At 41.9% G+C, this 26,254-nt stretch overlaps 1 protein-coding gene across 1 annotated transcript; it reads left to right on the top strand.

Moving 5' to 3' along the window:
- Positions 1–1,854: 1,854 nt before the first annotated feature.
- kdm7aa (lysine (K)-specific demethylase 7Aa) lies at positions 1,855–26,252 on the top strand. The gene is made up of 18 exons (XM_004548379.4): positions 1,855–1,981; positions 9,410–9,495; positions 11,691–11,808; positions 12,831–12,991; positions 16,314–16,455; positions 17,142–17,328; positions 17,671–17,833; positions 19,835–19,922; positions 20,012–20,118; positions 20,589–20,680; positions 20,845–20,931; positions 21,233–21,478; positions 21,696–21,823; positions 22,137–22,288; positions 22,372–22,466; positions 22,601–22,752; positions 22,932–23,266; positions 24,031–26,252. Exons 1-18 carry the CDS (start codon positions 1,884–1,886, stop codon positions 24,117–24,119), a joined length of 2,526 nt encoding a protein of 841 aa, XP_004548436.2. The 5' UTR covers positions 1,855–1,883; the 3' UTR covers positions 24,120–26,252.
- The last annotated feature ends 2 nt before the right edge of the window (positions 26,253–26,254 follow it).

Below are 26,254 nucleotides of genomic sequence, written 5' to 3' on the forward strand. Positions count from 1 at the left end.
TGGAGCCTCTGCATGCACCAAGGCTGCTTGACTATGCAGAGTAGCACAGATGGGCGTGTGGGGGGATGGGTGCTGTCAGCTCACAGATCAAGCTGTGGGTCGGTGGTCCCATTGCTATTCACCACAAAGCACGTAGGGCATGTCAGACACGCTCCATGGAGACATACCAGGGCTGGATGTTGTGTTTTGATTTTTTATTTAAGATGCCTCTGAGCCGTCTGCCACCAGGCTGGAAAACGCCTTCTGAAGAGATCTTCACAGTGAAGACAGTGCAGGAAAGATAAAGACCGTGTGACACACTTACATTTTCTTGCCTTTGCAGCTCGTCAGCTGTGTTGTGGATTTACAGTTAAGTCAGTGTTGATAGCGCATATGCATTGATATAGGTATTTAATGCTATTTGCAATCAGAAAACACTTTTTATCCATGTATTGTGGACATTTTAATTGCATTATTTAAAGATGCAACACCCAGTATTGCACAAAATAACTCCCCCTACATTTAAATGCCTTATAAGTGGCTGTGCATCAATTAAGATATAAGCATGCTCTGTGAAGCTTTAAGGGTCAGACCATCAAGTGAAGATAACTTCTTTTACATGGTTCTGAATAGAAGAGAATAGCATTAATGTACAATAAGCTCCATGCCAACTGTGCAGGAAGTTATATGCTTTGTTTCATATAGGGGGTATTGTATTCTGTAAGAGGGCTGTTGTGATTTTTACAACTGAAGATTGTCTTAAAGCTATCCAAACCTACCTGTCCCAAAAAGTAATTGACTGAGCCACACCCAGGCCTAATTACTGCCAGGCCTGTTGAATCAAGAAATCATGTAAATAAAACCTATCTGATGAAGGGAAGTAGGCTAAAAGATGTCAAAACGCAACACACCATTGCTGCGATCTAAATAAATTCAATAACAACTGGGAAACATAGTCATGGAAAGGGATACAAAGCCATTTCTAAGGCTTTGGGACCCTAGCGAAACACAGTGAGAGCCATTATGCACAAATGGAGAAAACTTGGAACAGTGGTGAAGCTTCCCCTGGAGTCACTAGGATGCCAAAATGACTCAAAGAGTGTATCAATGGCTCATCCAGGAGGTCCGAATAGAACCCAGAACACCATTTAAAGAAATGCAGACCTCACTTGATTCAGTTATGGACAGAGTTCATGATTCAACAATAAGAAAGAGACTGGGCAAAAATGGCATCCATGGGAGAGTTCCAAGGAGAAAACTACTGCTGAACAAAAAGAACACAAAGGCTCGTCTCACATTTGCCAAAAAACAACAACAACATCTTGACAATCCCTGAGACTTTTGGGAAAATGTTCTGTGGCACAGCTACTTATTAGGTTTAGGCGGAGATTACTTTTTCACACAGCGCCAGGTAGATGTTTCCCTTAAAATGATCATATAAAAAACTTTATCTAAAATTAGAGTTTGTTTGATCTGAAATATTTAATATTTAAATAAAATCGGGAAGGTGAAGCTCAATAAACACAATGAATATATCCATATTAAAATGTAATACGACTAAAGAAACATCTTAATATGGTAAAATAATACATATAGCAGATTATGGAGATTATTTCATCAGAATAATTTAAATTACAGGCTGATTTTTCGCTTTTATCCGATTGTAGCATAACGCCTAAAACCAAGCCCTTTATGTCATTCCTTTGTTGGAAAAAAGTTTGCGTCTATTGTTGGTGTGCCCACACAACCAGATGGAAATGCATAATCTGGAAACTGACGTCAGAGGTGGGATTGCCTCAGAATGGCGGATTTCGTGCGTGCTCGGCTCTCCCCTCGGGTATTTCCGGATGTTGGGTTAAATCCCCGCCCGCTTCATTCCTGCGTTGTTTGGGGACAGTAGGAAGATGGCGGCGGCCCCGCTGTACTGTGTCTGCCGGCAGCCCTACGATGTGAGCCGGTTTATGATCGAGTGCGACATCTGTAAAGACTGGTTTCACGGCAGGTATGTAGTCTGCGACATCCTAAAGAGGTGTAGTTACATGGAGGCGAGAAACACGGTTTGTTTTTTAAGAAAAGGCGACGGTTCTCTGAGCGGTCTTGGCTAACTTAGCGTGCTAACCGTTAGCGGTGGGCGACGGGGGTTTTAAACCGTCTATTGACACGACTTTACGGGCGAAAGTGGGGGTTCGCGCCCCTAAAAACAACATTAATGAACTCCATCGTGCCGCAGATAAGTTTAAACAAAACGACATGATCCAGCTCTTTGTAGTTATTATAATAATCAGCGGCATTTACTTAAATAGAGCCCAATAGAAAGTAGATCTTATAGCTGATGGTATACCGAGCTGTTTCAGTCAACACGGGTGATCAAAAGCGTACGTGACTACCTTTCCGTAGAGTTATTTAAAGGATAACTTTAATTTTGATGTCGCTGTGATTCAGTCGATTTAAATCCAGTTAAACCAGCCCTAGTGTACAAAGTGTGCCAGAGCTGGCAGGTTATTAAAGGTAACGGCAGCCTCGGGCGGCGTCTGAGTTGTATTTTAAACTTAATGATACAAGAAGATCTAATAAACAACTTCAACTTGTTTGGGCACAACCTGTACGTTAATTATATAGCAAGCTGGTAGTTTATATCTATTATTTAATACACATGAGCTTTGTTTTAAATGCTGGTTTGATATTGGTAGAAAGTAAGTGGGGGAAACGAGGAGATTGTTATGGTTTGGCTTTTGATTGACAGTTGGCGAAATTTAAATCCCCCACCCCCCTATTTAGAAAGAGGAGGCACATGGCCTCGGACCCCTAGTGGCAAGCAGGGGAATTATTTAAAGGTACCAAGCAGGCACGTGTCTGGGTTTTGTGTGTGTGTGTTGTATTTGTTTTGTTTTGGGGTTTGTTTTTTTCTTTTCTATTGTGATTGCAGGTAGCAGATGTTTTTGTGATTCATGCGTAGATGTAGGTGGAAGCTGTTGAAATCTTGATGGGAATCTTAATGTTGTGTAATGTACATTGCCTAAAATGTACAAATTTCAGTCCACACCTAATATTGTGACGCACTGCTTGAGCATGAGATTTTCTCAGCATCCGACTTTCTTTCTTTTGCAGTTTTCTCTTGTTTTTTTAATGTGGCTCTAAGTCCATGGGCTGACCTAGGCAACTCTTCAAGTCAGCCTGTGTGGGTGCATTTCCACAGTGACTGCTTAGGAATACAATAATCTGGGTTTTGTTTTGTTTTTTTGGTTTTTAAGGTGGGGGGTTGCTCATGTTGAAATGACGGAAGCCATTGCGTAACCACCAAGTGTGCTGCCAAAAAACTCAGCAGCCAGGATTTGTGGTGTGTCAGCGCCAAAACAGACTAGCTGTGTGTCATCTGCCAGCAAGAAAAGGAACAAATGTTGGAGCTTCCCCCATTGATGACTAATAAGCAGATACACACCACACACGCACATACTCACAGCAAAGCTCCAAAAACGGCCACATTTCCAGCCTCTTTCCCACGAGGCAGGCCAGAAGGAAAGGGATATTCTCTGGCTGTGGGTGATGGCACGCCATTGGAGGGGAAAGCGGAGGAGCTCATTCTGCTAGTTCTTGTTGGTGTTTGTGTGGGAGACTTTTGTCTTGGTTGCTGGAGAGTGTCCTGTTTTCTATCACCTGTGTTTCAGTAAACAAAACAAGCTGTACTTTAATGTGGTAAGGCTGTCTGAATCAGTGTCACGGTTTATCAGCATCAGATTTGTAAAGAGTGAAGTTACAGGAAAGCTGAAAAAAAGTCCTGATAAACTCCCCCCATGTTTTCAGTAATCTCTTTATTACAGTTTAATGCAGTCATATTCATTTTTGTTTTTATTCAGTTGTGGTTCAGTTAGTTTCCACATTGTGTTTCTTATTCACTTCAGTTTTATTAGTTTATAGTATTTCTTTAATAATTCAAAATTTGTAATACTGCATTAAATCTACATTAACTACAGCATAGCCCTCTACTACTTCAGGAAAATAGTCAACATATTGCTTTGAGAGGAAGACAGAAATACTTTTTCCAGTTGGGAACAACTACTGCTTTGATGCTAAAGTGGAAATACCTCTTTGAGGCTAAAGTAGAATACTATTTTGTGAATAAAGTCAGATGCAATGATGAGAATAAAGTTGAAATACTACTCGAAGTAGCTTCAAGATGAAAATAAAATTACTACTTCGTGGAAAAAGTTGAATACTATTTCCAGAATAAAGTCAAGTACTGTTATGAGAACAAGATAGAAGTACTACTTCAAGAATAAAGTTGAATAATTATTATTTTTTACTTTAAAGTCATAATACTACTTTCAGAGTACTGGAAAGTACTATTTCCAGAATTAAGTGGAATTAGTGCTTAGATAATAAGGTAGATTGTGTAAAGTTAAAAATGACCACATTGTGTACATCTTCTCTTTTATGTGCTAAAAGAGAAATTTTGTCTTTTATTGTAACTGCTTCTAAAAATGGTACGTTAACCTCATGGGCCAACAGAATATTTTTTGGTGCCTATTAGATATTTGATAAATACTTTAATCTAAAAGTTATACATTGCCTACAGTGGTAGACTTACACCTGAATGAGAAAAAAGCATTTGAAAAAAAATACAAAATGATTGTTTGCAGAAGAAATGTTCTGAGGGTCTCTGTTACTAATCTTCTGACCTCTTTGGTTTACTTTGCTGCCCCTTCAGGTTTTTGTCCTGACTATCTGCAGGGGTAACAGTGCCCTGAAGCAGTATAACCCACTATTATACCCTTTGGTTTAGATTTCAGGTGTAAGTCTGAGGGCCATTCATCATTTTGAGCCTCACCTGATTGCAAGACCTGCCTCTGTAAATGCCTCTGCCTCTGCTTCATGCGTTTCTTAGATGCAAATTTACATCAGTGTTATGGATGTAAATCCCCGGTAGGTCACATCAGATCACAGTGTAGGTGTCAGGCCCTCCGGTCTGCCCATTGTCTAATGTGCGTGTGGACAGTGAGGGCGATGATAGACCAGTGGTGCTCAATGAGATGGAGCGAATGACTGATGGGAGCTACGGCGAGCCAAGTTCAATGCGCGATCTGTCAATGTCGCACAGAGTGTGAGCACACTAAAGAGAGATAGATCACCTCTGTGGAGAGCCTTTTTGGTGTTTAGGCTAAGTGGAAGTGCCCACCCCCCCCCCTTTTTTTTTTTTTTTTAAACTACTGCTGTCTGTGATGTTTCAGATCATCTGTTTAGATGTCTGATAAGTTGATTGGCTGAAGTAAAGACAGCCTCATAGCTCTTGTTTATATTCAGCTGACTCTCATTGGGGTGGAAATAACATTACATTTGGCTCAATCAAAGTCGATTAAGGGTCAAAAGCATCATGTATTGATTACTAGTCAGTTTGAATTATAACAGTAAAGAATATACCACACAGTTCAAATTAAAGGAAGTTTAGAAAACCACTTTAAATTACAATATCAAACTGATAGCTGATGTACCAAAATAATAGATCAATAATTTGTATGTTATGAACTGTGAATCTGCACAGCGAGTTCAGTCTGTGTTTGTTGTGTTGCGTCTTTCAGCAGCAAACACTCGTAAGACTGATGACTCGTTAGGTTTTAAATGGGGCTCAGCCATGTTGAAGACATGTGAAAACAGAGTCCCAGTGCTTGCGGGCCTCAGGGCAGCTCAACCTGCACTGAAAACAATTAAGTTGTTTAAAACTCCCAGGGGCTCCCTGACACCCTATAAACAACAAAGTGATCCTCTTTTTGTTGTTTACCAGCTGACTACAGAAAGCCCTGCTGTGTCCTTCAAACTGTAAACAATGCACGGGTGATATGTTGCTTTTATGCCTAGCTGGCTAAAATGATTTAACCCCTGAGGGCAGAATGACAGAGCCTTATCCATCTGTCAGACCTCAGTGGCTCTTACTGCTGTCCAAGTCCGGCTCTGTTTATGTAAGCCTTGCCTGAGCGCACTCGGACGAGTCAGGTGCTCCTCTGGGGCACATAAAGACAGCCAGGTGTGTTTAACTGCCCTCATATCCTCTCCATCTCCACCACCCATCCATTAGAGATCTGCCAGTTCCCTAATGTAGGTGTGTCGACACCCCATGCGGAGCGGTTATTTAGAGCTTAAAATAATGGCGATGCCAGCCTCCAGCCTTTGTGTTTCTGCACTGATCACTGAGGACAATGAACCCCCTCACAGTGCGTGGACTAATGAATAAACCCTCTCAGTTACACAGGAAGGAGGCCTTTGATGAGAGGAAGTGGAGGAGAGGGGCTGTTGATGGCGAGGGTTTAGCCAAGTACACACATCTCCGCTCATTCAGGAAGGGATGTTTAGCTCGGTAATCTGCTGCAGTGCTGTCAGAGGGCAGCTCTATCAGGGAATAAAGCAAGGTTTTGTGGGGTATCTGTGTTGCTCACCCTGGTTGTACTCTCTCTGACCTTTTTGTTGTCTTACAATGCATGATAACACTATCTTATGAGTTGAGATGACGTATGACTGAGCAGATGAGGTTCATGTCGGTTCAAGAGCTGTTTGCACACTCACCCCGCTTTGTGGTGAGTCATCAAGCCCGAGTAAGGCAGCAGGAAATACTTGGCCCCTTTCTTTTCTTTCCTCTCCCATTTTTACATTTGCTGTCTCAAGTCCACATAGACTCACAAGCTCGGGTTAAAGTGGTAATCATTACAGGTAACACGCGCGCTGAGTCAGGGTGGCGTATGTGGCACAGTGCCCTTATTTCCCACTGCGGTGTTATATAAAGGAAAGTAGCAAGAAGGTCACGTCAGCCCAGAGCACACGCTGTATTCACACGTCTCAGCGAACCCAGCGGCAGAGAGCTGTGACTCATGCTTTCCCCCAGCGAACGGCCACATGTTTGAACAAAGATTCCTGATACATGAGCTAGGCTTAGTCGCCAGCCAAACACTGTACACTGTTACTGCTAGTTATCCATTTGCTCACGTGCAGGAGCAGGAGTGCTTCTCTCAGCTTTTTTTTTTTTGTCTTTTATGGATGTTGTAGGAGAGTGGAAAAGTAACTTTCAAAAGAGATAAATGTGAGTTCTTTACAGCTAAATGGATATTTAATTAGTTACTGTACTAATGCATTTGTTTGCCCTTATACCCAACCAACAACAGTTCAGATTTTGTGTGGTATGGTTGATATCCTGTTTGTGCACCAGGGTGATGTGGGGGGTGGCAGGCATTCACACAAGCTCACCATTTCCTGATGAGTTAATGGCCCTCTGCTTTATTTCCTTTACAGTTTTCCTGCAGTTCCTTGTAGATCAAAGCTGATAGCAGGCTTCGGTCAGCTCTATCCCCCCTGCAGGCTTTCACCTTTAAAAGCAAAGGTTATATCAGCAACAAACCTGTTTATAAACCTCTTTTTGCTGTGCTGCAGGAAGGGATTTTGTAGGCCAGTAATGAAGCTGGCGTCTGTCTGGTTCTCTCAAAAACAAAAACAAAAAAAAAGCAACAAGATTTCTTCATTTGTTTTTGGAGTACTGATCTCAGGGGAAGAGAATCTCCACAAATTGATGCCACGTGCAGTCAGAAGAAGTAAAACACTAATGTGGTTCTCAAACTGTGACACTATGGGCAAAATGTAGAAGGAAGCTAAATTTAAAACTAAACTGAAATTTACTTTGGTTACTTTTTTCAATGTTCACAGAAAACTGTGGGGGCATTGAGTCTAAGTTATTTGTTAGTTTCTAATTGCATCATTTGGGGGGGTTTGAATCTGAAATGTTATAGATTTGTGCTAACTTTCATCTAGTGGCTAATGGGCAGATTTATCAGCACTGGGTATCAGTGAAGAGGTCAGGTGCACACTAGTGACAGTAGTGATTAGTCATCTAGTCGACAAATTGCAGACAATCTTAGTTTGGATGGTGCAGGCTTCAGTGGCCTGAAGTTTAAGTGTTTGCTTTTCCGTGGATGACACAGTCCTGCTTGCTTCATTGATCACCAGCTCACACTTGGCTGATTTGGAGCTCAAAGCTAAACTGCCAGGGCTCTACTTCTAAGGCCACGATTCTCAGGCAGAAAAGGGTGGAGTCTACATGCTTGGTTGGTAATATGTTGTTGCCCCAAGTGAAGGAGTTTGAATTATGTTAGGGACTTCTCAACAAGTGAGGAAAGGAGGACATGGGGGGATTGTCAGATGTGTGCAGAGCTGAAAGCGAATGTGAGCAGTTGATTTACTGGTTGATCTGCAGTCCAACCGTTGCCTATTCCTCTTTAGAGCATTCGGGGTCTTCATTAGAAAGGTGATGACTTCAGTAGAGCCATTGCTCCTAAATATAAAAAGGGAACCAGCTGAGTCGGTTTGAGCGTCCAATAAGGATCCTGGGACTTTAAGGAACAAGGTGTTTCAAGCATGTTCAGCTGAAAGGAGATCACAGGGCAGACTGAAGACATGCAGGAGAGATTCCGTCCCTCGGATGGATGGGACTGCCTCTTTTGACCATCTGAAGAGTTGAAGGAGGTAGCTGGGTTGAGGGAGGTCTGGGTATCTCTGTTTAAGCTGCTGGCTCTGTGAGCCAGACCTGAATAAGTGGTAGAAAATGGATGGATGGTCATGTGAATTAGGATAGTTCAGTTTTAGTTTGTACTTTTTGGCTTATCACACTATACACATTGTCCACAATCCGAACAAAGTTGCTGTTCAACCCATGCTGCTCCGGTATGCAACCCAGGAATGCATGTGAGTTGGTTCCTGTGGCTTGGCTGTTGCAGGATACTCAGGGGTAGTAGCAGCATGAGTGACACCGCTGTACTGCAGCTCCTCTTGATAAATGCGCTGCAAATTATATGATGAGAAGAGGCCAGATCATTCAGCTTGTTTTTAAAAAAAAAATAATAATAATAATGAAGCCATAACTGTGAAATGATAGAACATTTGTTGGAGGGGAAAAAAATAAAACTGCTATCTTTGGTCTCCTGACCTAAGTGTGCGCTGCTTTTTCCTCTTTCTTTTTATCTTTGACCTGTGACCCCTGGCATCTCTGCTTGAAACACACACAGCATTTGACAGGAGTTTGGGAGCGTTTCATCTGCTTTAGCTTGTCCAGGTCAGATAAAGATTGTGGTGTCCTCGTTTCATTTCTGAACGGGCTTGTAAAGCAGTAGACCTGTTCCACTCATTTCAGTTAGATTGAAAGTGGTTTATATGCCACCATTTACAGGATAAGTTATCTGAAGGAACTTTAAAGTATAAGGAAAGACCATATATATTGTAAATGCAATGAATGCCTTCAGCTGGTAGGGTTTATTATTACATACATACATTATTATAGTAAATGCTTTGTATATGTTTGGGCAAAATCTTGTGATGGCGTGTTTTCTTTTCCTGGCAATTTAAAAACGGTATAAACCTCTGTAGGGGACTTGCCCTAACTCTGTATCTCATTTCTTTCCAGCTGTGTACAGGTAGAAGAGCACCATGCTGTGGATATTGATGTTTACCACTGTCCCAACTGTGATGTCGTACACGGACCCTCCCTGAGTGAGTCTTTGCTGCTTCCTGAAGCCATTTTTTCTCTCTCACGCACACACTCACACACACTGCAGTCCTGAACTTTTCTAGACACCTTGGTGCATGCAACCTGGCAGTTTCATAGTGCATAGTCCATTTAATGTCAGATTGCAGCAAATATCTCAGTAAATATTAGTGTGCATTTACTACTTATGAATAGTTGTTTTGTGCACGCTAGGGCTCTAGACTAACTTTTTGCAACGGTTGCACTGGTGCGCCTAAGAAACCACCAGCACAAAAGTTGGGAGCACCCAAATTTTTCAACCGCATAGCTTAACACCGCTGTTTTACATGTGCATTTTTTTTTTTTTGGTGGTGGTAGTGGTGGGGGGTTTTGCTGTCTATACAGACAATATTGATTTGTAAATGATTAACTACCAATCTTGTGCTTAAAGTGCTTTGGCACTCTTTGGCAATATTGTAGACAATGTTAAACTTAATCATCATCTTGGCCTTCTCTGACGACCTGTTTGCTGCTGCCTGCCGCTGAAAGGCAGTGGGGAGAGGGGACACTTGGGCAGTGCATTTATTGCAGCATATAATGTGTTTTCTGGATACACTGTGCTTTTTCAAAGTTCAGAGGTTGATGGCTCCGTGTCAGAGCACTGGCTATGAATTTCAGATGGATCAGGCCTTAACTTAACCAAAAAGTTATAAATAGTTCTTTTCATCCTTTCTTATTACCCACAGCTACATCCACTTCTGTCAGGCCTAGGCTACTCACTAGGGCTGGGCATCATCACTGATTTCTATAATCCATTTGATTTTGATTCACTTTTGCCTCAGACTGTCAGAAATATTATAATTCTCATCATTTATCAGTACTGACACTTATGAGACTTCATCAGAATTGTGAGCATCACAGCAGATGCCTTTGTGTCAAACTGAGAAAAAAACACAGAAAAACATGAAGGAGATTTTCCTGGCCTGGCTTTTTATAGCAGATAACCTTAAAAATATTCTGCAATATTGTATAATTTTAAAAAGTTTAAATATTTTCAGTATTGAACAGCAGAAAATAGGCTTTCTTGTCTGAGGTCATTTAAGTAAAGAAAAGAAAAGAAAGAAAGAGTGCTGTAAATAACGGTATATTGGTGGGTAAGAAGCAAATGAATAATGCAGAAAACAGAGATCTGAGATGGGAAACTGTTCTTGAAGTGCACACAGAGAGAGAGAGAGAGAGCTGTGCATAAAGTGTGATTTTTTTTTTTTTTTTTTTTTTTTTTTTTTTTTAAATCGCGGTGGAAGCAAAACAGCAAAGAGGGAATTCATATTCATATTTAAAAGTCGATTCAGGATTTAATGAATTGATATCGCTTTATTCAAGCTCACCCCTCTCTATCCACTTGCACTTTCAAACGTACATGACCAATCAGAGAGGTACCGCCCCTGACTGTCTCTGCTTGGTTTAGACCACGATATGGGCATGATATGTTGTTGTTGACCACACGGAGACTTTCCGAGTTGCAGAGACTTTTTTTTTATTTTTTATTTTTTTACTCGAACAGTTGGTCGCACCGGTGTGACCTAAGATTTTTTTTTAGTCGCACCACTGAAAAATCTGGTCGCATTTGCGACCAATTTGGTCGCACTCTAGAGTCCTGGCACCCTCTTGCATCTGTTATCTTGGCAGCTCTGAAGCCTAAACAGTAAAGTGTTTCCATTAGCCAGTATATCTGAAGCAAACTATTTCCTGATGTGTGCTACATGTGAGAAAGCACAACAGCGGAAAGTATGACCTAATTCTTTGAGGTGCATGTGTGAAAACAGCACCATACTCTGATTCTCTGCCTTGTCTCACCCATGTCTCTATATGCTGGACAGTCCCGGGGGGAAGGCCGCTCTCTGCAGTGTTAGTCGAGTCAGATTTTTTTTTTTTTTTGGTTAAGGGGGGGAGGGGAATAGGTTAACCTTTGACAACCCTGAGGGCAGACATTAAGAAGCTAATTGAATGGTGCTGTAAACCCTCCACTTTGATTGGACAAACCCCTCGATATCCACCCCTGGGCACAGGGGCTGAGTAGTGAATTAATGTGCTTGTGACAAGTGATTGTGATCTGCATAATTTACAATGTTGTTGTGTGAAGGTGCTTCAAGAGGGCATTATTACATTAGGACGAGACAGCCCAGTGAAACTCAAACCTACTTTTTTTTGTTTTCTGCAGTGAAAAAGCGCAACAACTGGCACAGGCATGACTACACAGAGCCAGACGATGGATCGAAGCCGGTGCAGGCTGGCACCTCAGTGTTTATCAAGGAGCTCCAAAACAGGACATTCCCCAGGTAGATATCAACACCCCCCCCCCCCCCCCCCCCCCCCCCCCTCCCCAAAGAGCCACACTTTTAAAACTCTAAAGGCCTTGCCTAGTGGAATATTTTATTCAGGTAAACTAAAAGTGCGATTTTCTGATTTGTGAATCATGTCTACTTTTGAAGGCTCAAAATTGGGCTCCTGTAAAGTTGTCTATGCAGTTAAAGGCTTAAGTAAGGCTTTGCATTAGAAAGTTACAAAGGAAAAGAGAAAAACTGCAAATGTATGAGAATTTGTTTGTGTTTTTTCCAGTTCTCTCTTTCATTTTGGAAATGTTTTTTCTCATACTTAATCCTTCTGACCAACTGGATTGTTTTTCTAATTTGCTGAAAAAACTCGAAATTCTTAACTTAATGCTCATACAGGTTAAAGTGGATTTAGGAGAAGACATAAATATGTACACGCTTGCTTCTTTTGGTTTTAAGCCAGGCAAACTGTTTTGTTCTGTGTTCTCACGTTTACAGATATCTAGTGGGAGTTTGATTGATTCTGTTTCTATAAAAGAAAATAGTTCCAGTGTGTGGATTATTTACATTTTCACGACCACTGATTCTGGAAAAAATGTGTAGCTTTGGAATATTTTTAGTCACACAAAACAGTGTGGCTTTAAGAAAGAAAAACACATTACTGGGTCCAGAGTTTTCTTGATTGTGATCACATTTTTGTAGAAATCTTTATGAAAAGTCAGTGGCTCACCTGACTTTATCTCAGGTGAAAAACCAAGGTTGTCGTTAGGATTAAATGGGTGATATGTAGTGACCTGGGTAATCCTCTCAGTGTGCCTAATCACCACCTCACAGAGCAGCTTGCATGTCTGTAGGCTCTTTTTGGGTCAAAATGCTACCACCACCACAAACACAATATTTTCACCTATATTGTGTTGTGGTTTGGGTAGTAAAGTAAACAAAGCAACTCTCTGCATGGCTAAAACCATTATGGTTTTATTTTGAGAACACTGGCAGCTTGAATTAACTTATTACAATCTGGTTTTCAGTGCCGAGGAGATTCTGATACGGATGAAGGGTGAGCTGGTGACTACCAGGTACTTGGAGAGGCAAGGCTTCAACTACCCCATAGCAGTCACCGAAATGGAGGGTCTGGGTCTGAAACTACCCCCCTCTACTTTTTCTGTCAAAGATGTGGAGCAGTATGTGGGTAAGAAAACTTGGCTTTGTTGTCACATGTATGTATGTAATTTACAACAAAACATTAGTGTTTATTGTCTGGGAAGGATGTGACTTCTGTGATTGGACTACACAGCATCATTGGAAGCTGCTTAAAAGCTAATGAAATAACGCTACACCAGCCAGCTAAGTGGCCATTGCTGAGCAGGCGCCATCTGTGTGTGTCAATATGAACCAGTTTCCAGGTTCATGGGTTTTAACCCACTTATCAGGCATCAGACGATGGCTGAATGCGTTCTAAATGAGCGACGGCTAAGCTTTCACTGCCCTCTCCATGACCACTGCACTTCCTTACCGAAACAGCCTGCTACTTCCCAGCTCCTATTACAAGCCCATTACCAAGCCCACCAGTGTTTTTATAATTAAGTTCAGATTACAGACTCCCTTTCTCACGTTATCTCTCTCTCCCATGCCCTATTGAGCATTAAGCCAAGGCACAGGTGTTGTGACTGGGGTCTGAGTGTGGGATTACAGTTCTTCCAGTTTGAAGACAATGGGACAACTGGAGTAAACGCCGATGCTGTCGAGCATTTCTGCTGCCAGCTCGGTGTGTGGTCAAAGATTGGTCAAAAAGTTCTACACATGATGGAAAGTCTTTAAATTGACCTATTTATTGTTTTCAATCCGAACTATATATTGTGTGTATATATACTGTAATGAATGGAAACCAGGGCGAGGTGCCCTTGCTAGGAAGGAGTAAGGGTTCAGTCAGTAAACCTAATTATTCTTAATTTATTTAATTACCAACAAGTATTCACTCATCTCTGGACACAGGCTCTGGTTGCCTAGGTTACCTTGTTATGCATTTATTAACTTGTTATGTGCCAATCACTGGTATCAAATGCTTGCTCCGAAGTTGAGTGAAGTTTGTCTTGGCGTTGGCCCGCTCTGTGTTTTTCCTGTTTTTGGCTGTAGTTGTCGAATGTTTTTAACTTTCTCTGGTTTCCGTTTCTCTGTAAATCACTTCCTGTGTAGACGCAGCCTAAGATGTTACAATGCGACCCACCGTTAGCAACCCTCTCTCTTTCTGTGAGGGGAAGAATGCAGATGACAGCTGCAGAGACCAGCCTCTAGACTGCTTGAGTACTTTGATGTAGAAAATTAGGTTTAATGCCAGCTGTTTCAGAGTAAACTGGCATGTAAACTTTCAACTGAAGGATGACAGCCGATGTTGGCAAGGGCATTACAGTTAATTAAAACTAAAATAAAGGCTCAAACTGGGTGTGAAAAAATATTTTGGCTAACTTTAGAAAAAAATGAAACTGACTGAAATTTTAAAAAAATGAGAAAATGTCTTTAGTTTTTGTCTCTGTTTGATGGAATTTGTTAGCACAGTCTGCCTGATGAACATTGTTATTTGTGTACAGAGACCCTGACAAATAACTTCTCATTTATAATAATAAAAACGCCAAACCTGAAACTATCGATTCTTCAATTTTTTTCCACTTACCCATTTCAGGGCTGTAGCAGGAGCTGGAGCATGTCCCAGCTGTCATAGGAACTGAACTAATATTGAAGCTAATAAAACTAAACACAAATGAGCAAAGCCACTTGAGAAGCTAACTACACTGAGACCCTGTCCACATTAGAAAGGTGTCTTGGAGAAGTTGGTTTTTGAATGCGTTTTGGTCTTTCATTCACACATGAAAAGCATTTTAGGTCACAGACATTGGAGATTTTGAAAAACTCCTTCCAGGGCAAAGCTTTTTAGAAATGGTTTGAGGTTTTACATGAAACTATGCAAAACCTGACAAAGAAACCAGAAAGGGAAAACCAAGTTTGTATTGCACCATCAAAGTTGTCTTGATGCTTGTTATTGACTAATCAGATCACATTGACTGGCTTAAACTAATATTAATATGAGTTTTCCTTATGACACTTAGCACAAAATGGGTGGATACCAAATTAAACTCAGCTCAACTTTGAGGTCACCTGTTAAAGCACCCAACTGGTGCTTTGAGGAAGAGTAAAGGTTGCTGTTGACAGGCAATGGCTTATTACCAGCACTTTATTAAAAGTATATATTTTTTTAAAGCCCGATTCACAAAAACCTATTATAGAAGGAGCTATTCCAGTCCCTCATCCCAGTATTTAATATAACAAACCCTGCCGTGCATGTTCATAGTTACAATTATGTTCATTCCTACAAAACGGTCAAAAATAAAGTAGGATTCATCTTTTGATTTCAGTGTTGAGTTAATTATTTTTACAGCATTTTGCTCCCAAAACGTTTGATTCATGAGGAAATAATTGTTTTACATTAAAATTAATGCAGTGAGTAACAAGTTTCTGGTTCCTGTCTGATGACAAAGACATATTTGCAACAATTATCTCAGTTAATTGGCTCTTTAACATAACTGGGTGTCGTCATATATCATTGTCTTTATGGTGGGATGTCGGTTAGATTGAGTGTCTCTCGAGCTGGCTCAGCGGTGCTTTAGTTTGTTGACATTAATAAAAAAAAAAAAAAACTAAATAAAAACATTGAATTGGGTTTGTGAACCCAGTGCTCGAGCTCGGCGTTGCAGGGTTTCCAGGCAGCTTTGTCTCGCACTGTGTGACTGACTGCTTTTCACTCCACCTGTTCTCTGTCATCAGACGCTGGCCAGCTGGGCCTTTAGAGGAGAGTGTGTGTGTGTGTGTGTGTGTGTGTGTGTGTGTGTGTGCACACAAGTATGCACAGGGGTAATAAAAAAGGTGTGTGGGAGGGGAGTGGGGAAAATACAACCACCAGCTGTCTTGCTACACACTGCACCCCAGTCTTACTTCCGGCCCTGCGTGTCACTGCGTGTGATTTGTAGCCTCCCAACTGTGAGCTGTTTGCTGTTTGCTCTCTCTTTGACTTTTTTCTCTTTTCCTTTTTAGCATCTGTTTTCTATCCCATGAGTAAACACACACATGCACACACAGCTTTTGCACACTTTTTCTCACATCTACAGACATATTTCCTTATATGCTTGAGATCTCCCACGCACACACAGCTATTAAACGTAGCAGCCCTCTCACCTCCACCCACTCCCCTTCCTCTGGGACTGGTGGTCTGGACAGATTGACAGATTGTCTCGCTTGCATCCCCTACAACCCCTCCCCATGCTGCCATATTAATGCCAGTTTTCCTCAGGGGTTGATCTCTAAAAGCACATGAGGATGCCAGCAGGCTGCTGACCCCTCTGAACCCCATCACCTACTCTGCAGTCATTTAAAAAGTTTGAAGATTTTCATTCAGGAGTCTGTGACTGCAGAACATCTAATCTGATATTGCACAAACTAAAAGGCACTTCATTCCCATCTAGGTGGTAACAAAGTCATCGACGTGATAGATGTGGCACGGCAGGCGGACAGCAAGATGAAGCTCAGCGAGTTTATCAAGTATTTCACCAATCCCCATCGACCCAAAGTCCTCAACCTCATCAGCCTGGAGTTCTCTGACACGAAGTAAGCCATGCTGCAGGTCCGTCACTGTGATTTAAAAGCGAAAAAGGAATAAGTATCTTCAAGAGTCAGCAAACTAGGTTTGACAAAACTTCCAGATGTATTTTTTACCAAGGCCATCTATATCAATGTAAAGTTGAATGGAAGCTTCCAGCTGATTTAATAGTTGCCTGAGTTAATAGAAAGAAATGGAACAACATTCGATTTAAAGTCCTTCTGATGTAGCCAAAGCTGTTTTCACACGTGCACTTTAGACAGATTTGTGAGAATCAGGTTGGGATATTTTGCTCAGTTTCTCTTTAAGTGTAGCACACAACAAAACAGGCATTTGCACTACTGGGAGTACTGTGAAGGTGAGGGAGCATGTAGCATGCTGGAGGCTCCTTATATGATGACAGCTTGATAACGATGAATGCCGAGAATATTATTCTGCTTTGTTCTAACATTGGTGCAGTCTGACATCGTATGGACTTTGCACTATAGGCACCTAGCAGGTTAAAGACCAGCTACCATCAGATCTGATTGTGCTGGACGTTTACAGTCTCACCTCAGTGACTTGTTATTCTGTTGAGGGTAGAGTCGAGTCTCTCTACAGTATTGGATGTGGTTGAGATTAAATCAGGGACCTACAGATATGTTTTTAAAACTTTCCTAAGCTCAGTGTGCTGCATGATTCTGATCACCCGCAGGATGGCAAAGCTGGTGGAGGTTCCTGACGTGGCTCAGACGTTGTCCTGGGTTGAGAACTACTGGCCAGACGACTCCTTCTTCCCTAAACCCTTTGTCCAGAAGTACTGCCTTATGGGGGTCAAAGACAGCTACACAGATTTCCACATAGACTTTGGAGGCACCTCTGTCTGGTATCATGTTCTCTGGGTGAGTGTGTGGATTTAAAGAGCTTTTTTTTTTTTTCTCCTTTAAAGAGAGGAACATGCCACCCTGATGTTCATCAAGCTCAGGGATTCAGTGTTTCTTTAAATACTGAGGTTTTTAGGTCAGACTAGCACTCTCTGAAGGGTCACCTTGCTTCTCACATCCAGTTAATTCATAAAACAGCCAGCAGCACTCATCATGATGGTCTCACCCCCTCGCTTCTGAAAACTACAGCTAACTTTAATTTGTGATTGAATGAGGGGCGGGTGTTTAGTAGAGCAGTGCCGTCACATTCACAAGTTTAACCTCTCGTTACCTTAAATACCTTTTTCTTTTGATTTTCAGGGTGAGAAAGTCTTCTACTTGATCAAGCCCACCCTCACCAATCTTGCACTATATGAGGCATGGAGCTCCTCGCCCAATCAGAGCGAAGTGTTCTTTGGGGACAAAGTGGATAAGTGTTACAAGTGTATTGTACCCCAAGGAACCACGCTGCTCATCCCTACAGGTCAGTGAGGTGTTTTAATGTCACATTTGATAAGTAAAGGACTTTAAGTGTACTTTCAAAACTTTCTTAAGGTCAGTTTGAACTGGGAACCTCCTGAGAAACTCTGTATTTCTATCACAGGAACTATGTAGCACATTAAGCTCCAGGGAGATTATTTTACCCCACAAAAAGTCCCACCTGACAGGGGTTGTACTTTCTGAAAGTACAACAGTTGGTTGTTGGTTGGCAAACAGTTGGAAAGTTGTAACCTCGCCATCTTCTGGATGTTCAAGAACTGTTTGATAGAAGTGACGATTGTGATAAATGATGGTTTATGTTCAGGCTATGATCCGTGAGCATGGCAGTTATGTAGACCTCTAGGTATTGGACGTATGAAGAAATCAAATTTGGATAACTGGCAGCTTATCATCTGTACTTTACTAATTGTCACGATTAGCTCAAAAAGTCAGCTATGATATGTTTTATGATGAGATGAGCAATGTTATTGTTATTATAGGGCATGTTACAGCACTATAACATCCACTCTTTAAAGATAATGTATTTATGAAAAAAAGGATGCAAGCACAGTTGACTGACTGGTAAAACATGCAGGTCAGCACGAGTGCAGCGCTCAAATGATTTGGACAAATGTATTCATAGCTTATTTGTAATATTACACGTGGGTTTAAAATCAGCTCAGCCTTTCGTGCTCAGTCACGTCCGCTATCCTGACACACCTTTTTGAAAGGGATCTTTGGTCGGTACACCAGGATGTGATTGAGAGCTTTCACACCAGCCTAAACAAACATCACTGACCAGACAAACACACACACACACATTTTAGTTGAACCAAACTAAACACACTAGTCATCAAAGTACTTTTAAAGTCTTGGATAATGGTGTGTGGTTTCCAAGCACAATAAATTCCACACTCTCAGACGTGCAGCTGTTTGTGTCGCTGATGTTAAATCATTGTTTCTGGTGACTGCCTGACAGTTTTGCGCCAGCTTTGCTGACCTGCCTGTTTTTTGTTTTGTTTTTTTCCCCATGTGCATTTAAAAGTGAAAAATAATCATGATTCCCATGGATGCTGCCAGGAAAATACAGGCTCCTTTAAGGTCCTCTATTATTGCCAAAGGAAAATAACAGAGAGGGAAATTCTTCCTGAGCAACAACCCAAACAGTTCTTAATGATCATAATTACAGGGAAAAATGAAGAGAGACAGAGCTCCTATGTCATATGATGAAAGTAGCACTGAGGCGTTTTACTACACGTGACTATGCAGCCTTGTGGTGGCGCTGCTGATGTTGCATTAAGAAGGTAGAAAGATGTTTTGATGTCATGTCACTAACTGAGCATGACACCAAAGCATGCTTTGATTCGCTGAAGTGAAGCTAATGGATCCAGTCATACCATTATTTGTCCATCAGTCTCTCAATGGACTTTTTAAGCCCATAGAGCTCCTTCACCCTTGCCCCCCTACGGCACACGGAGAGACAAAGCTCAGTTCAGCCCGTCAACTGCTGGATGTCCTCAATCAGTCTTCCAGCCATGCTTTCTTAGAAAGCTCAAGCAGCATTGTGAAAGAGAGCTTTTGGCAGAAAGGCTGTGGAGAGGTGGGAATTAAGCTGGGGTCAGGAAGCACAGTAGGTCAGTCAAGCGTATTATCAGGCCTGTCTGTCAGCCTCTGTCAGTCCCCCCCCCCCCCCAAAAGAATCTGTTTTCTCCTACTTTGTGTTGTATTAGGAGCACTGTTTATCTGGGGTGGAAGCCGTTATTGACAGCATTATCTCCTGCTGCTGAGTGTGACTGTGCCTCAGCAGGATAAAAAAGTTTCTTGCAGTCTTGTTGTCACGAATTTTGTTTTCTGCATGTTGAGAAAATATGATTAAGCGAAGTATAAATCCCTATTTCCTCAGGTATTCATGTGTAATTTCTCTGCCCCACCCTAAGAATGTTATCATTCTAAGCCAGAGAGTAGATAAGCTGAGTAAACGTCTGTGCTCTGCTGCCCTCTGCAGGCTGGATCCACGCTGTTCTCACCTCTCAGGATTGCATGGCATTCGGAGGGAACTTCCTTCACAACCTCAATATTGGCATGCAGCTCAGGTAAACCACTCGCCTGCCACTGGTGTGGCATCTTGATTTTTGTGTGTTTTCTAGAGACTTTAGCACTTAACGTTTGGTTCGCGTTGTAGGTGTTATGAGATGGAGCGTCGTCTGAAAACCCCAGACCTCTTTAAGTTTCCCTATTTTGAGGCCATTTGTTGGTATGTGGCAAAGAACCTCCTGGAAATGCTAAAAGGTGAGAGTCTAAAACTCAAAACCACAAGCCACAGAGATGTGTATAAGAGCTGTCGCAACATAACATTTTGACATAAAAATTCAAAACATTTGGCAAGAAAATAATGGTGTCAGTAAGATTTATTTATGGGTCTTTCCATGAAAAATCAATGAGTTCCTCCCACCTGACCCCTCAGAATTAGTATATTTAATGAAGTCATGCAAAATTTTACCTGCATATGACAGTAAATTTCAGGGTTGCAAGTCCTTTAATACATAGTGGAGGGTCAAAGTGTGACGTGTTTTGTTTTGTTTTTTTTCCCCACTATTTTTGATCCCTCAAAACTTAAAAACACAAAATATCCACAGGAAATTTCCATTGCTGAACACCACTTTTAATGCTACCTTTTTGGAAATCCATTACTGTTTTAAAAGGTTTGAAGCTTTCTCGCTTAAAACTCGTGACAGTTTTCCCTTCTTTGATTTTGTCAGAGCTTCGAGAGGACAACTGTCCTCCACCGACCTACCTAGTGGATGGAGTCAAGGCTTTAATCAGTGCACTGAAGACTTGGTTGAAAAGAGAGGTGAGAAATTCTGCCTGATTACACCTCACATGTCTGCAGTCCACATGGTTCTTGTGACACAGGAGTCACCGGAGGCATCCACGTTTAGTCTTATCTGTCAGCAGCAGGCGGCAGATTCTCTGCTCACTCCTCTGTTTTGAATGTAAACTGTTGCGGCTTTGCAGGTGAACGAACCCACCAGCGAGGTACCAGACAATATCAGGCCGAACCATCTCATTAAAGAACTGACCAAGGAAATCCGCTACCTAGAGGTGAGGAGCTTTTTAGACTTCATGCAAATGGTGGTGTCAGCTGGGAGAAAAGCTGACGCTCTTTTGGTATTGTCAGTGATTAATAAAAGTGACCCACATTTTAGACATATACAAGCTGTAATCTCAGTGTTTACATCATTAATTTGCACCATTTCTTGACCCTTTACAGTTTTACATGTGCTTTATCTGTACATCTTATTAAATTAAAAAAAATGATCATTTGATTCTGTAGGTTTTGTTTTTATTTTTTGCACATTGTAACAACCTTCACTGCATGATTTATTTTACATTTATTTTCTAGGAGGAACCAGTGGGTGGTAGCAAGCTAGTGAAATCTCAGGGAAGTGGAGTACCTTCGGGATCAAACGGCTGCCTGTCCACTCGAGCTACGGTGGAGAGGCTGTGCCAGGCACGGCGAGCTCGAAGGGCCGCCAGGCAACTGAGGGAGCAGGAGCGCCATGCGCCCAAGCTACCCACTAACCTGGACATCTTAGAGCAGCACACCAGGGATGTGCTGAAGAGGCTGGAGGTCGGGCCACTGGAGGAGGTGAGCTTCAAGGAGCAAACATTCAGAATGTGTGTTTAATCTACATTAAAGGAAGAAACCAAAATGCCGTTAGTTAGGCCAAAAGGTGCACTATGTACTTATTATTGTAGTTGGAGTCTTCACTTAAATGCAGCTTTGCACCGATTAAAGCTTTTTGTAAATGCTTCTGTGTGTGTTGTTGATGACTGATACAATACTTTTAATATTCTGTATCCAGGATCCTGCGTTTGGTGCCAAGGTTCACGCAAAGTTCAACAAAGTGTCAACTGCATCTGCAGCTGCTGCTGCAGAGTCTTTGGAAGACAACCACATACGGCTAATGCTGGTCAACGGAAGAATCATCAGGTGGGGGAGCAAAGTGAATCAGTGTGCAGAGCCAGTCAAACTAGTACTTTTGTTTTGGTGACAAACTCCAGAAACCAACATAAAACCACTTTGGTGAATAAAAAAATAACATGAAGTAAAAATGAATTTAGAAAGGTTTACTAGTCAGCAACAGAAACTATGAATTTGTTAATCTACAAAGCCTGTTCTTCTGAGCTGTGAGGCAGCCGTCAGGAGATGAGGAGTCCAATTTATTTTCCTCTTCTTGTTTATTACAATATAAATTAGTCACCTGCTCTGCATGTTAACATGAACTTTATATTTGTGTGTGCAGAGATTTGAGACGACCGGGAAGCAGCAGCCCTGTAAAGTCCGAAGATGAGGGACTGTCTGTTGGCCCACCCAAGGGTTGCATGGACGTGAAGTTTGAGAGGATGTATGACAGTCAGGAACAGCACAGCACAGCTGAGAAATCCGCACTCCTCAGTAAGTCTTCAGTGAATATTAAACCAACAGACGATTGTAGCCATGCAAGCATTTAGCTGACGATGTGTTCCTTTGTGTCTCAGGAGATCTGGAGAGGATGAAGACTGAACTCGGGGAAGAAGTCTCAGGACACTCCAGTGTGTCAGATGTCGAGTCAGACAGCGACTTTCCCACAGAGGTAAACGATGTGCAGGATTTATACAAACACAGCCGGTTTAAGAGCTCAGTGTTTCTGAACAGAGTGTACTTTGGGTAATCATTTTTTACGCTGTCTTCTGAGGCATGTTTTTGAAATTTCTCTGTCCAATGTAGCATAAAGAGTCATCGTCGTCATCATCTTCTGACGAAGACTCGGAGAGCTCCCAGGATGAAGAGGACGAGGATGAGCAGCAGACAGGCTCAGGGCACATAAAGCTGGACCAGTCTGGCGAGAAACTCAGGCACAAACACAAACCACTCAAACGGTGAGGAAACAGATCAAGGCAGGCCTGTGACCAGTACTATTATGCTTCTTCAAATATTCTGATTATCCGTGGGCCGTTTAACCAAATAAATAAATAAAACAAAATCCTTGAAAGGCCCCCGTGAACACGGCGCCATCGGGGCACCTTTTTTAAAAATGAGTCTCGTCTTCCTCCTACAGAGAATGTCCTACCTCACCCAGCACAGCAGAGGCCATTCAGGGGATGCTGTCTATGGCTGGTCTGCTGTGCTCCTCCAAGTCGGAGACGGCAGACTCGCTCCAGGAGTCCTGGTGGCCCAGCCCGCTGGAACAGGCGCAGCACCAGCGCCGACTGCAGGGGGACAAGAGCCCGATAGACAGCCAGGGAAACAGCAGCAGCGAAGCCTGGGACAATCAAGGGCTCCCCAGCCCAGAGATGGACTACCAATACTGTGACCCCTCAATGTCTCCACCTCTGCACCCCTCCAAGAGGCACGCCCCGAACCCTCCACCAATCAGCAATCAGGCCACAAAAGGTTTGAAATGTGACTTTTATCATTTCTGCTTGTTAATATGCAGAAAAATGGAGAAGCTGTTTCAGTCCACACTAACTGGCACAGAAGATAAAGCATGGTTCAATACGGAATGTGCAGGATGTGGGAATTAGCTCTCTGATTAGCTCTCTGACAGTGGGAGAGGTGGTATTCAGTGTTTAAAAACTGTTTAAAATTAAATAGAAAGTACAGAAAAAAACCTTTCCAAAATAAAGCTGATCAAAGATCAGGACAAATTTTAACCAGGACTTAACTGTCGTGCAAGAAGTGTTAGTATATTTTATTTCGATTAATGTATACTTTAATTTCCCCACGGGGATCAATACTCTCTACATTTAACCCATTCACTCAGTGAAGCAGTGGGCAGCCGTGTGTAGGGACGGTACCTTGCTCAGGGGTACCTCAGGGTAGCCGTTCAGTGGATTTGAACCCTCAACCTTCCGATCATGGGGCCACCACGCTACCTACTGAGCTATCCCTGCCCCATTATCATGTTTTATTTCATTTTTGCTGTTTGACAATGTTTAGTTTAATTTGTATTAGTTTCTTTAATTATTGTAATATAAAGTAGGTGCTTTCTTTGGTGTCAGGGGCCCGTTTTAAGGGCCACTTATGGTTATCATCATGATTAGGCCACTTGATGGATTATTTGTCAGATTTGTGAGAAGATAGTTAGTTGAAATGTTACTCACTTTTTGATGTTACTATATAAATCCCGCTAATATTTTCATTTTTCTCTTTTTTAGGCAAACGGCCCAAAAAAGGCATGGCCACAGCCAAGCAGAGACTGGGGAAGATCCTGAAGCTCAGCAGACACAACCGCGTCTTCGTGTAACCCTCCCAGACATTGAAAGAAGGGCGAGGAGTCAGGAGCAGGGGGAGAGAAGAAGATAGTTTTGTGTATTTTTTACCAGACAGTTAAAATATATCGGGGGGAGGGTGGATGAAACAAAAAAGAAATGAAATCACATGGACACTGCCTGGAGATGAAACAAATCTTTGATACGTAAAACACGCTCACTGTGCATGCTTAGGAGACAGGGTATCAGATTGGAAACGAGCAAGCGCACGACTTTACCACAAGCACACTAAAGACAAAAACATGAAAGGAGCATGTTGCTGCAGGGAACGGTGGACTTGAAGCTCCTGTGGGCATTTTGGACGGACAAAAAAAGAGATGTTGGTGGGGGCGGGAGGAGAGGGTGAGGCGGCAAGACGTCCACTGCTTCTGATGCCAAGATCACCTGCGTCACATTTGCTAGTATTTCCCCCTTCTGCTGATCACCCCTCCACCTCTCCCCTGGCCTAATTTTTATTATATATATATATTTTTTTTTTATTTTTTTTTTTTTATTCATGACAAACTGAACAGGACGAAGGGTCTGTTTACCTGGATGGGTGGAGGTGAAACGCGGTGCTAAAAGAGGAGGTGGTGAAACTGAAATTTCAAAATGGTGCTTATTTGTTTGTACGTCTCTCCACTCTCTCATGCTTGTGTCCCACCCTTCCTCTTTATCTCAATCACACCAGCAATAACTTTTTTTTTTTTTTTTAAGGAGAGAGGTAAGGGCGAGAGGCAGCACTTTGGTGCGTTTCTTCTGCTCGCAGAATTTTAACAGGTGTAAAACTGCACCTAGTGTTGGAGGTGGGGGTGGAGTCACTCAAAATGCTGCCTCTCTGTGAATTTGTTTTCCCATAGGAATTACAAGTCGTCACCTCTGAAACGACTCTGGCTTAATTTATTTCGCGTTTTATGTGATTTTTTTTTTTATTGTTTTTATGGATTCTGAATTATTTATTAATTGAACAGAGGTAATGATTTTATTATATTTTCACCCTAAAAACCTCAGTGAGCCTGAGGGTGTTTCTCCCCCCCCTTTGTAGGGAGTTTTTATTTTTTTTTTAACCTTTTAAAAATTTTTTGTAAATGTGGATGTTTTTAGAGTTCATGTGATCATCTGTTGAGTAGCTACCCATCTTTCCCTTCCCAGCTGAGTAGAGCCTGTGTCGATCCTCGTCCTCTTTGTTCCTGTAGAGGTTTTTTTGGTTTGTTTATGGGCTATGTGCGGATAGTCTAGGTTAAGAAACTTCCATATCTACTCCTGAGCTTTCTCTACTTAGTGCCACACCGTTTAGCAAAAAAAACAAAACGACAGGTATTCTGAGCCACTGTGGTTGATCCAAAGTAGATGATGTATTAAAAGGTCAGCGATTGAGGAACTGACATGTGGATGATTGAGGCTTTTTCTTTTCTTTAATGTGAGGTGTGTGTGTGCAGTTCTTCACTCTCAGGGAATGATGCCATGGACATAACCTTCGATTAACCACCAGCCACACATCATGGATGCAGACACTCATAACTTCTTATTTCAGTGTTTTTCAGTTTTTATAGCTCAAAAAAAAAAAAAAAACAGGTCAGATTTAACACTCATTGTATCTTTAGGCTACTTTTACCCATTTGGTGTTACTCCCACTCACTGCCTCCAAACACGTGTTCAGCTCATTGTTTAAGTGGAAAGACACCCTAGTTTAAGTTGACTCTGCACCCATGTAGCTTTAAGAGCGCCCTCTGAACAGTGTGAGCCTTCCTCAGGTGAGTGATGAGATCCAAAACACAGAATTAACATTTAAAAAAAAAAAAAAACAAACTGTTTCCTTTGTACCCCTCCTTTTTCTTTTACACTACACTTTAATCTTTGAAGTCTTTGCATGTTAACTCACAGAATAAAAACACGAACTGGCCCGCAGGCAGGGTTTGTAATAAGCTGTAGTATTTGTCCCCCTCACTCTCCTTGAAATGCAGCTCTCAGCTTTTTTTTTTTTTTTTTTTTAAATATGTGTTGGTTCTTGCAATGGTTTTTTCCAGATTTAAATGGCTTATGATTTGAAATATACAAACACTGGCTAACTGTGACACTGTTAATGCATTTCAGAAATTGCGTGTAAATAAATAAAAGTAATGAAATGACA

The sequence above is a fragment of the Maylandia zebra genome, linkage group LG17, assembly GCF_041146795.1.
Source record: "Maylandia zebra isolate NMK-2024a linkage group LG17, Mzebra_GT3a, whole genome shotgun sequence".
NCBI lineage: Eukaryota > Metazoa > Chordata > Actinopteri > Cichliformes > Cichlidae > Maylandia > Maylandia zebra.

Bases quoted from the DNA above. Each gene is read 5' to 3' on its own strand.
- kdm7aa (XM_004548379.4), top strand. From the start codon at position 1,884: ATGGCGGCGGCCCCGCTGTACTGTGTCTGCCGGCAGCCCTACGATGTG. The intron at 1,982-9,409 runs GTATGTAGTCTG...ATTTCTTTCCAG, and splicing joins AAAGACTGGTTTCACGGCAG to CTGTGTACAGGTAGAAGAGC. The intron at 19,923-20,011 runs GTAAACCACTCG...TTCGCGTTGTAG, and splicing joins AATATTGGCATGCAGCTCAG to GTGTTATGAGATGGAGCGTC.